Source organism: Argopecten irradians, chromosome 2 (assembly GCF_041381155.1).
Source record: "Argopecten irradians isolate NY chromosome 2, Ai_NY, whole genome shotgun sequence".
NCBI lineage: Eukaryota > Metazoa > Mollusca > Bivalvia > Pectinida > Pectinidae > Argopecten > Argopecten irradians.
In genome coordinates, this window is record NC_091135.1 from 2,796,803 (window position 1) to 2,813,917 (window position 17,115).

General features: G+C 34.9%; 2 protein-coding genes across 2 annotated transcripts; both read right to left on the reverse strand.

Annotated features, from left to right (window-relative positions):
* Positions 1 to 1,000: 1,000 nt before the first annotated feature.
* Positions 1,001 to 5,034, reverse strand: LOC138314135 (solute carrier family 28 member 3-like). The gene is made up of 5 exons (XM_069254312.1): positions 4,458 to 5,034; positions 3,293 to 3,473; positions 2,474 to 2,767; positions 1,787 to 1,967; positions 1,001 to 1,578 (listed from the first exon to the last, which is right to left on the reverse strand). Exons 1-5 carry the CDS (start codon positions 4,553 to 4,555, stop codon positions 1,553 to 1,555), a joined length of 780 nt encoding a protein of 259 aa, XP_069110413.1. The 5' UTR covers positions 4,556 to 5,034; the 3' UTR covers positions 1,001 to 1,552.
* Positions 5,035 to 6,014: 980 nt separating this feature from the next.
* On the reverse strand, positions 6,015 to 8,695 carry LOC138314141 (uncharacterized). The gene is made up of 4 exons (XM_069254318.1): positions 8,485 to 8,695; positions 7,388 to 7,499; positions 6,592 to 6,727; positions 6,015 to 6,278 (listed from the first exon to the last, which is right to left on the reverse strand). The coding sequence occupies exons 1-4, from the start codon at positions 8,512 to 8,514 to the stop codon at positions 6,239 to 6,241; spliced, it is 318 nt and encodes a 105-aa protein (XP_069110419.1). The 5' UTR covers positions 8,515 to 8,695; the 3' UTR covers positions 6,015 to 6,238.
* Positions 8,696 to 17,115: the final 8,420 nt, after the last annotated feature.

The window sequence follows — 17,115 nt, forward strand, 5'->3', positions numbered from 1 at the left end:
TTCACCGTGAAAAATGTAATAAAATAAAATAGTTAAATTTTATACGTGAAGCAAGAATGTGTACCTGTGGAACACTAGTGTGGCCACCAGACTCTAGAATTGAATTAAAAAAAAAAAAACATCACTTTAATGTGGCTGGATAAGTTTTGTCCCCGAGGCAATCTTATCAATGACTTAATGTCTAGTGGTCAGTCTATGGAACACATGTGTCTAGTACAGAGGCTTATTCAGTAGCTGATGCCAGGGTCGGTGATAACCCGACTTGACTTTCGCTGAAACTTTTGGTGCAGATCTCACGTCAAAACTGAAGTTCACGCACTGCGCCACCTGCTGGATTATCGCAGTTGCGTCTCTTCCATTTTCGCAATAGTCAACCAATGGAAAAACTCGTATCAGTGATCTATGGATTGATAAAATGTCTGCGCACTTTGAAAAAAAGACATGTGGTATGTGCATGCGAATGATTCAAAATACCAAATATAAGCATTTGTAATAATTAGTAATTTGTTCGGACACCAATGTTTGTGTTTCGTGCTGCTTCAGAGACCAATTTTTATCACGAGATCGAAGTCTCTCCTCGCATAATTTGTTTAAATTTGTGAAACAGAAATCACACACGTATTTACGTTTCCTCTGTTTGAAAAGAAAAGTATCAAATTGCTTCATTTAGCTGATCTGAAACATAACTCACTAAATAAAAATTGAGACTTCGCTGGAAGCTGTTGTTAACATAAAACAAGCGTTTTTATTGGTCGCCTGAATTTGAACCTAGCCGCATGTTATCAGAATTTGAAAGCAGTAACTTCACTTTTGACGTGAGATCCGCCAAGCGTTACAGAGAGAGTATTGTACTGAATTCCCTTGTCTAGCGAAGTTGATGATAACCAAGCTTTAAAAGACAAACGTTGGATCTAATTCAAGTTTTATATTTAATACAACAGAATTTTGATGTCCCATTAGAAATTGCAATTATTTAGTTTCATCGACAACAGACAAGTAATTTGATATTAAGTTTATTTTATAACATATAAATATGTACTCATAATACAACATCAATGTAATCTAATGTTGGCCCTATAGTGGATAGCGGATGCAACCAGCATCCGCTCTCAATGGCAGATACCTCTACGTAAGTTGAAAAACATGAAGCAAATAAAAGCCACAAAAATAATGCCATAAATTAATGCAATCTGATGTGAAAAAAAGCAGTTACAATCAGAAGATTTCATTGGACGTTTCACTTTTATCATTCTTTCATTTTTAAAGTTACTTCCCTTCTCTTCGATTGAACATTTCCTAAATCCCAATACGTGATCACTTTGGATGCACCAATCGTTCCAAAGAGAATGATATCTCCGTTTCACAATACAACGAAACAATATCACATGCATGGTGGTTCTGAATTAGCTGCCTCAGAATCGGTTCGTTGCGCTAGACTGCTCTCAGGAATACTTAATTTTCCATTACTACGCGTTGAAGCCTGTTAGTCGTGTTCGCAAATCGTATACAGCAATGTAAAAAAGTTATAATCAATCAAAATAGGTTTTTATCTTCATAGTTCTCCTTCATACAGCAAGCCTAAAAAGTAAAGATAAGATACGGTTGAGTGTAGCTAACCTTTACTAGTAGAGCACAAAATTAAAAGAACAAGGAAATTAGTAGTAAATTATATCTTTATACCAATTTATATATGGATTGGTCCAGATGTTTTTTTTTCATATTTTGAATGATAGATTTGGTCTTATATTAATGTGATATAGAGAGATGTGATAGAAAGTAACGTTACCCGCTATACAGGCTGTCATGAAGCATGCTACGTTGCCGGCAATCATGGCCCGCACGACTACTTGTGATAGGTCGCTTTTCCGAGACGGCGCCATAGCGCCAAGAGCGCCCAGCATTATACCGATGGAGGATATGTTGGAGAAGCCACACAGGGCGTATGTTGATATGACAACAGACCTCTCCTGTAAAACATGTTCGCTAGAATAAAATATCATACTCATTACATTTTAAATGGGACTAATTCACGTACCACGTTATACTCAGTCCCCGATAACGTTTGTGCAGGACTAGTATCCCCAGTGGTGATGGAACGTAACTATTTGTAATCTTTACGCGATAACGTCATTTGACGTCATTTCATCACTAATAGGAACAATAGTCCCCCACCAAGGTTATCGTGATACGTGAATAATTTGTTTGATTAATCTGATGAAAGGGATAATTAAAGATATAACATTTAAAACCGTATGTCTATCAAAATACGGAAGAGAAGTCTTTGTTTTATTTAATTGCACCACTTCATTCATGCATGTAGTATATTATCAAATGTGAGCATAACTTCAGTCTCCTAAAATGATGTAATAAAAAAGATAAATCACAAACAACCACACAAACAAACTCGCTTAATTTCTTGCAGTGGTCTGGGTCTATACCAAAACCTACCTCATCAGTAATAGACTTTACTTACTGATAGAACGCCTCCTACAAGTGTTATATTTAGATCATCATAAACAATGTCTCCATTGACGAACCGCCAGGTGGCATTCACTACACCGGAAGTGACGTTTGTGTTGTTACTATTGGCTAGACCCTCATACCATGTGAGATTCTCTGCATTTTTAATATATGTGGAGAGCGCAGTGTATGCTACGAATTCGTTGATGAATGTCTTGATTCCAACCAGTTCAGCAACCTTTGGACAATCTTTAGTGTCAACACCCATCAGGAAGGCAAGAGGCCAGAAGACATAGGAACAGATGAACTGGATTAAAATATACCAAGGAGTAATCATAAAATGTCTTATCAATGACACTTTACTTGATAATATCCAGAGGAGCCAATGCAATAACATACAGAATAGATTGAAGCAAAAAAGATTACCGACAACAGCAATGGCCTGTCTTAATGAAGAGGTGATCCGAAGATTTGACCACAGCCTGTGATATTTTATATATTTTAGAAACATATAATATGAATAACCCCTTTTAACGTTTTGATGTTGAGTTTTCTTTTTTTCTTTTGGCTATTGCAGCTATAGACAAATGGGTTACAGACAAATTTTAATGATTTATTTACACTTTTTTTATTTTCAGACACAAATTCAACTTTTCAGATGAAGACCACTTTCCAACACATCTGAAGTAATACGGATACGTTGGAGACAATTAACACGATTTCCATATCAATTTATCATCAATTTTAGGAATCGTGTATTTAGCTATCTGAAATGCCTCAAGAAATGCTATAAATAATCAAACAAATGTTCTTAATGTTCATTGTGATTTACCTCAAATGTAAGCTCATCACCTGGTTCTTCCATTCCCACTCGATGTCCAAGCCATCTAAGTGTAGCGTTGACGAATTCCAGTAGTGAGACGAAGGCGATCAAATTCACCGCGACGTTAGCCACAAGTTTGATAGACTGTGATGCACCCGAAGAGGCTGCCTCCACGATGTTTCGCTCTGGTCTACAAGTGACACAAGATCAACGAGTGTTGAATACCAAACGACTGCCACAGCCCAATGGATTCAGGTAAGTAGTTTACGATAGAAATATCATAATAATCCAATGCAATTCTTAACACAATTACTAAAATATTCATAACTAGTTTTGGGATGGTGTTTAAAAGTATGGAAATTTTGTTCCTTTTCCTTTAAAGGGCTTTCCGATATTAAATGTGTAAATTTCGACCTACCAGAAAGGTGCAATATGCATGAAACAACGGAAAACACAACGATTCCGTTTTTTAAGTCTACGTGAAATGGTAATCAAGATATACATTTGTTATATAACGGGTTTCAAATAGCAATAGTCCCCAACTTTATCCTATTAAAATACTTTCAATCACTTTTGTGAAAATTAGAAAGTTAGTACTTCGTTACATTTTGTGCGGTTCATTGTCACTGGCTCATTCTCAATCATATTGCTATAGTATATTGGCTTAAGTTTGACTTCAAATCGGTTTAATTGTTCATTTCTTCATGAGTATTCGTGGAAATCCTTGATACATTACTTAAGCTACACGGATTATCACAGTTCGCAAACAAAATTTATTTCATAACCCGATGAAATTAAAAAATAGTGACTTCAATGCTTATTATTAATTTTCCAAGCTACGTTATAAAATGAAATATGTTTACACGTACGATTCCATTGATTTTTCCTAGGGATTATTTTGCCAAATCAATATGCAGCGTAAATGTTTCTATTGCGACGTCACGATAACGTCGGATTTCCGCGCCATTCCCGAATATTTTTTCATCGTGGAATGCAAAAAATGAATAGGCCAATCAGAAATCCAGAAACAAAGAAAAAATATTTACAACGCTTTTTACAATATTGCTTAAAGTATACAGTTGTAAGTTGGTAATAATCTTTTAATCAGTAATCCTTTTAGTCCTGTTCACGAAAATTGTTTTTATATATATTTAAAACCAAATAGGAGACCAACCCTTTTGACATTTTGTATACATCAGTAGGTTTGATCCTTGTCTCCTCTGTCTCTGGGTAGAACAGCTTAGCCATGGCGAGAGCTGCCGGGGCCGACATAACGGACGCAGACAGAAGGTGATTAGCCGGGATCTGGATTATTAAAGTTACATGTGTATGTATAAAGAAAACACCCTCATACTGGGAAAATCACAAACATTCAGCAGATTAACTAAACTAACACAGTATTAATGTATTTTGTCACTGTATCTCGCGGATTTGAATGATTTACCGACGCAAACTAAATTGCACAGTTTTTTATTGGTTTAACGCCCAAATATCAGCCAGGGTCATTTAAGGACGTGTCATGTTTATTGGTGTAGGAAAGCCGGAGAACCATGAGAAAACCACCGACCAGCGGTCAGTACCGGGCAACTTAGCAAATTGCACAGAACACCGGAGAAGTCTATATCGGAATGACACTATAATCAAATATAGTTTGAGATAGCTTCTCAGTCAAAGAACAGAAGTTTTAAAAATTTGAGCTTAACATTGGACGCTATGGTATATATGGTACCGGGATACTTACAAAGTTGTGGAATCAGCTTCACGCATGAAACTTCAAAATTATACTAAATTTACCGATTAAAATGTCACACTTTTAGATTGATACAATTAAAGTAAACACGAGGGCGTTGACCTTTCTTTGTCCTCGGTGGCGTCACTATCGCATTACCATCTTAGCCAGCGTGAAGATTTTTGTGTGTGTCTAATTAAGATTATCCATAATCTTCAAGAATTCTTTCAATTTCCCTCCCATCTTTCCCGCCCCTTTTTTCGTATCTATTTATTCCTTTTATTGGATGTGATTGGGCAGGTTATATGGTTTACGAATATATTCTCTTATCAACAGAGACTATTTTTTTCACAAGCCTATGTTGTATTTTGTAGTTTTTAATTTTAGCCTATTTTGTACCCGCCTATTTTGTACCCCATCTTTGCTGTTTAGTTCAAATATTTGTTCTCCAATCTTATTTTTATTGATGTTTATCAATAACCCATGATGTTATTCTATCAAACTTGAAATATTGGAGAAGTCATTAATAAATGACATTTAACAACAAATATTGTCTCCATTATTATTCCTTTGAGTACAGCAAACATAGATTCGGTCACTTTGCTCTCTGTTACGAAACTGAGATGACATAAAATACGTTTGCCGGGATCTGGATAGCGACGTTACAAACGTATGACGTCACAGAAGGGATAGTCTACGTTAAATATGCCTACGGTCACAGCACAGTAGCTATTAAGCCATATAATTTACCCGGAACATTTCTGCAGTATACCCTAATCTTACGCAATTTTACATGCTTGATCCCAACGTCTGTGGATCTCTATGCCTATGACTAAGATGATGCTTATATTGTTACAAGATAAAGTTACAAGAAGAAATACCTCTCAATTCTGTGAACACATTTCTACGTAATTTTGCACCGTCGCCATGTAGGATATGGATAACTTCAGTTGCCCTATTCCGTAACCCCTTATATTAGTGAGATAATAAAGAAAACAAATATGAAATTGAACAGTCTTTATAGATATACTAGTTTCATGCGGTAAAATTGTCATCAGTACCACGCTTAAAGAGATATTGATTAAACTTGCTGGCTTGACCTCGTCCTCGTTACGTCTATCTCAGCAAGGACAAACACGAGGAATAGGCTTCAGGGATGATATGGCGTTGTTCTGAAAGTGACCCTCAGACGACGTTCCGTTGAAAGTTCCTCTGGTGAAGAGGTACTAGGGTCCTTGATAATTGATGTCACGATAGGCTACCCAGCTACAAGAATAAAAGGAATATAAATCAAACAATTAGTATCACTACACAAACATTCATGTTATAAAATGGATATGTTCTTCAGCAATTTAAGGGAAAGGAAAATTATTGCATGATAAACAGTTGATGTAGTAAATAAACATATAAGCCAATTCGGGTGGTGTGGGGTTACAACGCCCACAAAACGGCGATGACGTGAACTCTGAAACGGAAAACTATATATTCCTACAGCTATTCAAATTAAGTGATTTGATTTTAGAGCGCATTTAAATAAACAAATATTGTATCTAAATCCATATTTTGTGTATACACTTACGCTCCGCTCTCCACGATCACCGAAGTGATGGTATCCTGAAAGTTCGTTCCGACGAGGTTTGCGTCAGCTTTCTTAAATGTTTTCTGTTGTCCAGTATATGATGACCCAGTGCCATCTCTGGCTTTTCTGTGAAATCCTACAAGACAAATATCAAAATTATATTTCCATATTATTGTTAACTGCGTGGTTTATAAGAGATTAAGTACAAAACATACTTCGATTACGACTACAAACACAATATTTCTATACTTACATTATCAGCATATGAAGCAATTCTAAGTAACTTTGTCCTAATTTCATGAAAGATCGATTCTTTTTTTCATTTATATATATCTATGTATATAAGTAAAAAAGAACCATGTCCATGTGATGGTAGATAAGTAAAAAAGAACAAAGTTGTGTTTTCTTTTTATGTATATGGAAAGTTGTGTTTTCTTTTTATGTCTATATATATATATATATATATTTTTTTTTTTTTGCAAATTATGGTGAACACAAATTAAGGACGTGTTAGGAGATTAAGTTATAATTTCTCATTGTCAATCAATTAACCAGTCATTGTTTTCTGACGCTGGTTATTACATCACGTCATTGTGGTTTTACCAGCAAAACGCTTTATAGTATCAGATAGTGGTGACGAAATAAGCCGGTCATAAGCTACGCGTATTCAGACAGTTTGCAATCAAAATTTCTTTCATACCCCGATGAAATTAAACAAAAATAGTGATATCAATGCTTAAGAAAACCCTCGCTATTTTATAACCATTGACACCACGTACAGATATGCCTTACTTACCACTTCGATTGGTTTGAGAGATGTCGTACAAAACTTGGGTAGATTTACAGTTTGTCCCTCCCAAACCACATAGATATTTCCTCCAAGGTTGCTCTCCTTGTAAAGCACCCATCTGTAAAATATTGAAAATTATACGAATGAATTAAAGAAAAACACACCGAATATCAACCAACACAGTGCAACACACTTTAACAACAAAGAAAATTATCCCTGTCAATTAAATGAAGCTCAGTGTTCAGAAGCAGTGATGAACGCCGTAGATGACATATTTTTGTTTCGATTTTTAATACAATGGTTTAGAGTTTTATCATACATTGGTATTTCTACATATGTATCAATGTAAATATAAAGCCATAATAAGTCAACATGTCAATTAAACGAAGCTCAGTGTTCAGAAACACATCAGAAGTGATGAACACCGTAGATTACATTTTTGTTTCGATTTTTAATACAATGAAATGGAATACAATGTAGTGTTTTAATTTAAAGCGGACAGAAAGCATGCAGATTAAATATATTATATAATCAAATAGGTAAAACGAATAATCGAAACTGTTAATATTAACAATCATGTTAAAATCAGGATTGTCCTAAACATTATATATTTTCAAAATAATCAAAATTACTATTATGTTTGAAGCAGTTCCTTTGGTGAGAAAAGTTAGAGAGAACACCCAGTAAGAGAGCACCCAGATCTCAGTTTATGAGAACAGTATATTCAGTTGATGCAATGTTGTACACGGAATAATTGAAATAAATGATATCTTGAATCATATTAATTAATTACTGAAGTGGCTAAGTTCTATTTATTCCACTACGCGCTTCATTTGTTTTTGATAATTGTTTTATATAATCGCTACCATCTGCAATATTCATATCAACTCTAAATATCCATATTATACCTAAAAAAACTTGAATAATCATATCATGCTAAGGTAGTTATACATTCTTTTAAGATCTCGAAAGGTAAAACTAATAAGAACAAAAATGTTTGATAATGAATGTCCAATTTAGTCGATATCGCAAATATATGGTTTATTAAATTCCGAATGAATACATATGTCTTTAAAAAGAAAAAGAAAAAAAATGGTACTTACTAAAGGTGTAACAGCGGATGGAGCACTCATTTTCGTGATCAGGTATGATCAGACAGCAAACAAAGGATTTTGGTATATTTAGCTCTCTAACGGCTACCAGCAACAACCAACAACTTGTGCTTTCTTAGGTGCGGTGTGGTGTCCGTTTGGTAGTGGCCCTTTATATACCTTAGCTTGTTAGCCACGGGTATATATCCGGGACGCTGGAAATAAGGAAACACATGTGGACGGACAATGATTGTTCGACAAAAATGAACAGTCCCTTTGGAATCGAGTGGGTATTAGAACTTAAAAACTTGCCACAGATCTTAATATTTTGATGTACATTTGTAAAAACAATCATGCAACATTCACATATCTGAAAAAAGAAATAACGAAGTTTCAGTAACACATTCATTCTATTTTTGTATTTTAATTTTGTTATATGATATTCAATAATGTAGATCAAGTTAATGATTAAATATAAATTATTAGAAAATAAATGAAGCTAGAGTAATTTATTAATGCCATTTGATTAGAAATTTACATTTTCATTATCTGAGGCACTGGGTGAATAAATCTGTGTATATCTATACAACTATAGAAACATCCAATACTTCGATAGCAAATTAAATTACACATCGTTACATGTCTATATTTGTAATTCTAAAATACAACACAGGAAATGGTGAATTAGATATAGAGTTACATGTACTTGTTTTAAAATTTGGAATTTCTTTTTCTGTGTTAAAAGTATACGTATCTTTTAATTATTGAAAGTTGTTAAACCATATGCCCAAGATTAGGTAACCTTTGTTAACGAAGAACATTCATATCCGGCTCGTATAGAAATACAGTTGATAACATATTTACCTGAGACAAAGGGTTATCTCTGAACGTCAACATTTTTGATTTAGTTTGTTTTAACAGCGATTATGGTTTTTTCCAAATGCCAACACTTATATTTACCTATATGAGTTACCTGTTGATACTTATTTGCATGTGTTTTCATTAATTTTTATTTCAATAAGTGTTAAGAATTAATATCTATGGAAATATATAACTTAGAATTGATGAATGTAAGAAAATTAAGTCCATGATGATTTGATTATTAGTTTCAGGGAATTTCAGGATTTCCATGATGTATGTAATCTCTGGCCTCATTCTCATTTGCAACTTATTGAAACAAAAACAAAAACAAAAAACACTTCTATATCTAGTTTACATGGAAACAACTTTCTCATTCTGCAAAATTAAAAATAATAATTCTTTTTTAACGTAATGTATAAAAAATTTTTGAAATAATATAAGCCATTTTGCCTGTTGAACGTGATGCTTTTTTCAACAAATTTATTTTATAAGTGACCTTTATAATCATAGTACATGTAGCATCTTTGTTAAGTACCTACAAAGGAGTTGGTCTATTTATGATTTCTAAATCTAAATTATTAAGTGTACTTGACTGAACCTTTTAAGTTAAAAGAGCAAAATATTCTAAAAGAATTTGTGTAGGAAAGATAAGTTAATTTACGGTATTGGCTATAGGATGCACCATATATCACAATGATAACACTTTCTTACTTTTTAAGATGGCGTTTCATGATCAGTGTGACATTACAATGTAAATGTATTTTAAAAGACCTCAACAGAGAAGTCATGATTGAATCCTTGTGATAGTGATTGAAGCAGAAAATCACCCAATAGTTAAAATTGTTACCTGTTTTAAATGATATTATTTGTGCAATTTAGATGGAAATAGCGTCAATTTCTTTCCTATAGTTGATTTTCAGTTAGACATTGTTACAAAATACAAATTGGGGTATGTACCATAATCATTATTAAGACAAATCAAGGATTCTAAGCACAAACAGTCAAAAATCATTATAACGTGACGCTACCCAAATTTGAACGCAGGGCAACTGTCAAGATGATCACTCAGTCACCATTCTAGGGTAACTGTCCAGAGGGTCACCCAAACACCAATCTAGGGCAACTGTCCAATTGATAACACAGTCACCATTTTAGGGCAGCTGTCCATTTGATCACTCAGTCACCATTCGAAGCTACTTATACACGGGATTAAACCGGGTTTGTCTCAAGCTCTCTGCTTCAAAAATCTTGATTCATGCACACGTTAGAAATTTTTCACAATCATCTTCGAAAAAAATCCAATTGGGGTAGCGTTACGTTATATTTTGCATATTAACGTCTACGGTGCAGTAAAATGTGTACATATAGTCAAAAGATGAAGTCTAGGTGTGGTATTCAATTTCATTTCATATTTCTATAGAGGTACATGTATTAGTAAGTGTAAATTTAATCATGCATGGATGTTTCATCTAATTCTGCATAAGGTATGAAGATAATTATTTTCACAGTGCATAAATTTATGTTTGTCTGTCTATTTGAATGATTCTAACAGCCTAATTTATCAACCTTATGGTTTTAACTATATTACCGAAGAAAGAAATAACATGGACAAATTTTCGCCAAATTACGGCACACTCGCTCCTAGTAGTCAATCAGAGAGCTTGTATCAAATCAACAGACAAACACTACACAACACAACACCACACAACAACACATCACACAACACAACAAAACACAACAAAATAACACACCAACAACACAACACCACACAACAACACATCACACAACACAACAAAAGATACACAACATCACACAAAATAACGCCACACAACACAAAAACGCATTACACTAAACACAACATCACAGAACACAAAACCACACAACATAAGAATACATTACACAACAACACGACACAATATCACAACAAAACATCCCACAACACAACAACACACAACACAACACACACACACGCAACAACAATACAACACCCAACAACAACACAACAACACTCAACAACACAACACAACATCACACAACACAACATAACACAACAGCACATCACACAACATAACACAAGAACACACCACACAAACACGCAACAACAACACAACACCACCTAACAACAACACACAACACCACAACAACACAACATAAAAACAACACAACCACAACACACAACCACGCAACAACAATACAACACCACCCAAAAACAACACAACACAATGATACACAACAACACAACACACGACAGTATCACACTCCATTACAGAACACAAAATCACACAACAAAACATCACACAACAACACATCACACTATACAACAACACACAACACAACCACACCACAACACACAATACAACAACAATACAACACCACCTAACAACCACAACACCCGACAATAACACAACATCACACAACATAACGCAACAACACATCACAAAAACATCACATAACAACACATTACACAAACACGGAACAATTAAACACAACACAAACACAGCCACACAGCATACAACAACGCACAACACACCAATATCACACGACATAATAACATTACACAACCACACAAAACAACACAACACACAACAACACAATAACACACAACATCACACAACCACAAAACAACACAACAACACAACACAACACAACCATACGCAGAACACAACATAACTGATCCATACGCAGATATATAATACATGTATTCTTCTATTGCAGGGAATAAATATATATTAACAATTACTGACTACCTGACAAACGTAAAATCGTCGAAAATATAATCATAAAAATCATTAAGAAACAAATTAATGATATCCCATTATTATAGTTTTGTAACACTATCCACTGGTACTCGGACGTGAACACCACATAGTGCAATCTTTTCAAAAGATCATCCGTTCATTTTTCAACAGACCTGCCGTTGAGAATTGACCCTAGACACTATCAATTTTCAACGGCATGTGCAATTTTCAACGGCATTCGGGGTCCGTTTTCAACGTTGAAAACTGACCCGAGGTCAATTTTCAACGGAGGTCCATTTTCAACGTTACACCTGCATGAATCAAGATTAAGATTAAAATTATAGTCAAGGTAATACAAGTCACATATACTACATCAGTACACTTGTTGTAGAACATCTTTACATCAAAGACCGATTGCCGCATGTTAAAATCAGTTTTTATTGTATGACCTTAATCACTCTTGAAGGTCACGGTAGTAAAATGTTGAATTATATGCTGAAATATCATTTTACATTAACACAATTCCTTTGAAACATCAGCTGAGCTCATGTATGGTATAAATGTATACGCTTACAATCGAATTACGTTGACATGAATTCAATGTCACAATGGTCAAATCTTGCCCCAAGAGCACAACATAGTTCAAGTTATATGTGTCGTAAGTTTCATACTCACGAAACAGGAAGAGCTTTTAATATGTTATCCACCACCAATAGTTACCAACATTTTGAGAATTGCAATATTTACAATGCATAGAGTTTAATTTTACAAAGTCAAATAAGTGTTCAAAATTAATTTTTGCGGTATATTTACTGCCTAAAAGTGATGATATTTGCCACTTCAGTGCAGAAGAATAAATACACACGGTCCGACCATGAAGCTAAGATGTGGTCTGCTATCTTATTTTACATGTTTACAATGGTATCAGTAATTATAAAGTGACCTTTTCACGTATACTCTCATCTAAACATACATAAACCATAAAGACAAGAGCTAATATGGTGCATAAATGATGTGTTGTAACGAGTGCCTATAAAGCTTCATGATTTTCATGGGATCTCGGCGCATTTACAATTTGGTGTATAATGGTCATTTTTTGCACATACATGTAGGTATATACTATGGAACGATGTTTAGAACAGTTTTTGTTTCAATGTCATATCATACAAATTGGCCGAGATATTAACTCATAAAAATTGGCAATTTGGTTATCAAAGTTAAATACGATTGCAACCGTTCGCCAAGATCATCTCGAGTTAAGTCTTTCTCACCATCATTTAACTTACTTACTAGTTACTGAAACCAAAGGTATAGAATTGCATAAGGACAAAAGAAAAATCATAATATAGACATATACATGTACATCGTTGTTTGAATGATGTTAGATCTGGTCGTTATTGAGACGCGCAGTGTTACGTGTTAATAACCACATATAAAATATATACAGAACTTGTTTATACAAAAGTGGCGGCTTCATTTCACATAAATCACTCAAAATGTTGAGGTTTCATTTATAGATACAGTATATCTTATTACCCTATCTTAGGCAGTGATCCGTTCAATGCACATATATGTTTCACAAAAAGTTATATACATTGTAATTTGTCCTCTATCTATGTTGCATTTATTGAATGTTGTAAATATGTTTCTGTACACAGTTTTTTTTTTAATTTGCTAATAATAAAGTTTGAAGTTTGAAAGTCCAGAGACACGACAGGTAGTGATCCATTCAGTTGATTTTATTGCATCATTTCCATTAAAGTGCAATTTAAAGAATCTTTTAAAACTTAGAAACCTTTAACAGACAACATCAACTAAACCACAATTATGGGCACTGTCTAGACCCAGTAGGTAGCTAAATCGACAAGTTTTGTCTGTCATTTTTCACAAAAGCTCTCATCTTAACATGCATAAAGCGTAAAGACAAGAACTAATATGGTACATACATTTGGATGATTTTCACGGGATCTCAGCGAATTTACAATTTGGTGTTTAATGGCCAATTGTCGCACATTCATGTAGGTATATACTATGGAACGATGTCTAAAACAGTTTTGAGTTTCAAGGTCATATCATAAAAAATGGCAGAAATATTGTCATCAAAATACTGTTATCAAAGTTAAATACACGATCGCGCCCGGTCACGAAGACAACTCGAAGTGCGTCCTTTTGGCCATGAAACTTAAGGGATTTACAAGACTGCATAAGGACAAAGGACAAAAATTTTGAAGAATGATGTGTTTTCACGTTTTGAAAATATTGATATATAATCGTTCTTATGATACTGTTAGATTAGGCCGCCACTGAGGCGCACAGTGTTACGTGTTTATCACTAAATATTCTGTAAAATATACAGAACTTGTTTATACAAAAGCGGTGACTCTATTTCACTTTACACACAATACAATGAGGCAAGATTATATTCCAATTGTTTGATTACTGATACATCTATCTAATTCAAAAGCAATTAAATCCTAATATGAAATTTACAAATAAACCCTACAATCTAAACTATGACTAAATAACCTAACATCTGGCTTCTTGGGAGTTACTCGTATGACTACAGATATACTTGTTATATAGGAAGACTTCTACCCTTAATTTCACCAGGGGTGACCCATCTGGTATCAGGTTATACTTTAGAAATATTGCAGTTAGACTTCTACCATCCATTTAGGGGTGACCTTATTTACCAGGGGCGGATCCATCTGGTTTGAAGTCAATTTTCCTACCGGGGACCTTGTTTACCGTGGGCGTCCCCACCGGTATCAGGTACCAGGTTAAGAATTTTTTCTACCAGGGACAATTTTATTTACCAGGGTAGCACCTCAGCCGGTATCAAGTTAAATCCTCTGGTTTAATTGATAGATCTTATATATAGGTATGATTTTTATTTCAGGGACAACCTTATTTACCAGGGGTACAACCTCAACCGGTATCAAGTTTAAATCCTCTGCGTACCTATTCATTTCAGAAAATTATTTTAATTGATCTATCAATTATCTGAATTGGGGGTAAAAATTGTTGTTTGCTACCAGTTGTTTGTAATTTGTTGAGTAACTCCAAAACATATTAACATATTTTGATAAGTATCTTCAGAAAGCATATTACAATAAATTATAATTAAAGGTATGTAATTAACAAAACAACATAAACTTTAGGAGTATCTGAGACAATAACAAGCAAATGACTCTGTTCCAAGAATTATGAAATTGACCGGAGCCCAGCTATCTAGTACCTAATATTCCTGCTACATAAGATTTGCCCAATCATAATTGACTGTCTTGGTCATGTGACTAATCAACTCAAGACTAACTAAGGACGCTGTCGAAGCAAGTGTCCTCTACTGATTGGTTAAAGACTAGACCCCCTAAACTATAATACCCTAAATTATGTACACACACCCACACCATCTCAGCCATTCTAAATTACAATATTTTTCCCCGGGGGTCACCCTCAGACCCCTAAAACACCAAAATCTCGCGCCTTCGGCGCTCACACGCTAATTTGGCCAATTTGCGTATTCGTTAATTTCCTTTTAGCGACCCCACTGTCTATAAATGTGTACAAGGATTAAATTTAATGATAAATGAAAAATGTACATAAAGCATATATGGTTGGGAGTTGAATTAATCTCCTCCTGTATGTGCGGCGGGGTGGGGGGTTACAAAATATTGAGGACCTTTGCCCCCCATTACGTTTCATCTTCCTACACCACTGCATGCAATTTAAATGGCATATTTTTTGCCTGCTGTAACGATACAGTAAAATATCAAGTAGTCGAAGATGAAGGGACTACCTTAAGTTCTATTCATCTAGACTTCGACGCATACACTGTCTAGACACTGCACCTAGTTGTTGTTAAGTTGATCACTTACAAAGTTTTTAAATTTTGAAATTTTTTCAAATTACAATTTTATGGGACTGATGCAATAAAATCAACTGAATGGATCGCTGCCTGTCGTGTGAAACATACATGTGTATTGAACGGATCACTGCCTATGATAGGATATTAAAAATATATTTTTAAATGAAATCTCATTTTGTGTAATGTATGTGAAATGAATCCGCCATATTTTAACAACCATTTTATGTGGTTATTAACACGCAACACTGCGCGTGTTAGTTCGCTAAACCTGCCTATATTTTGCCTAATTTTAGTCAGCTCGCGATACCTCTATATCTAATACATCGACCATACCCAGCTGCCCCCATGTTATATCTCATTTGTGAAATTAAACAACTCTGCACAATGAAATACTTCTGAGACCCTTCTATTTCACACATTTGTAATGGCCGCCGACTACACATATATTTGAGTAAACGGCAACAAATCACCTTCGCTTCCGGTTTTATTTTTAAAAATCCATGTGGAGTTAAGAGGTAAACAAAATGCCAGCCACGTGTACAAAATGTAGGCCTGTAGTGAGCTACATGATATATATATGCAACGTGGATATCGCGAAAGTGATGCGGTACCGCCGCCGTGTTCAATTTGAATGTTTGACAACATGTCGTGTATGTCGACCATGATCCCACTATAACAAATCTAAGTGGCTGGCATTTTGTTTACCTCTCAATAGACAGCCTATTAATCTGTCTGCTCGTACTAAATGACAGGACACACACTGCGTACAGCACGCGCATACTTTGAGATATATTTTATTAAGTCATATAGACAAACAACAGTGGCGTTGGAAGATGAAACGTAATGGCGCGAGATTTTGGTGTTTTAGGGTCTGAGGGTGACCCCCGGGAAAAAATATTGTAATTTAGGCGGCTGAGATGAGTTTTACAATGTATTTTGAAAATTTTGCGAGCACCCGAAAGCGCGAGATTTTGGTGTTTGGGGGGTCCGGGGCCTCACCTGGGAAAAATATTACGATTTACAATAGCTTAAATGAGTTTTGATGAATTTGCGAGCGCCCTAAAGCACGAGATTTTGGGGGTTCGGGGGCTCCCCCGGAAAAAAATACGATTTAGAATGGCTTAGATGAGTTTTACGATGCATTTTGATGAATTTGCGAGCGCCCAAAGGCGCGAG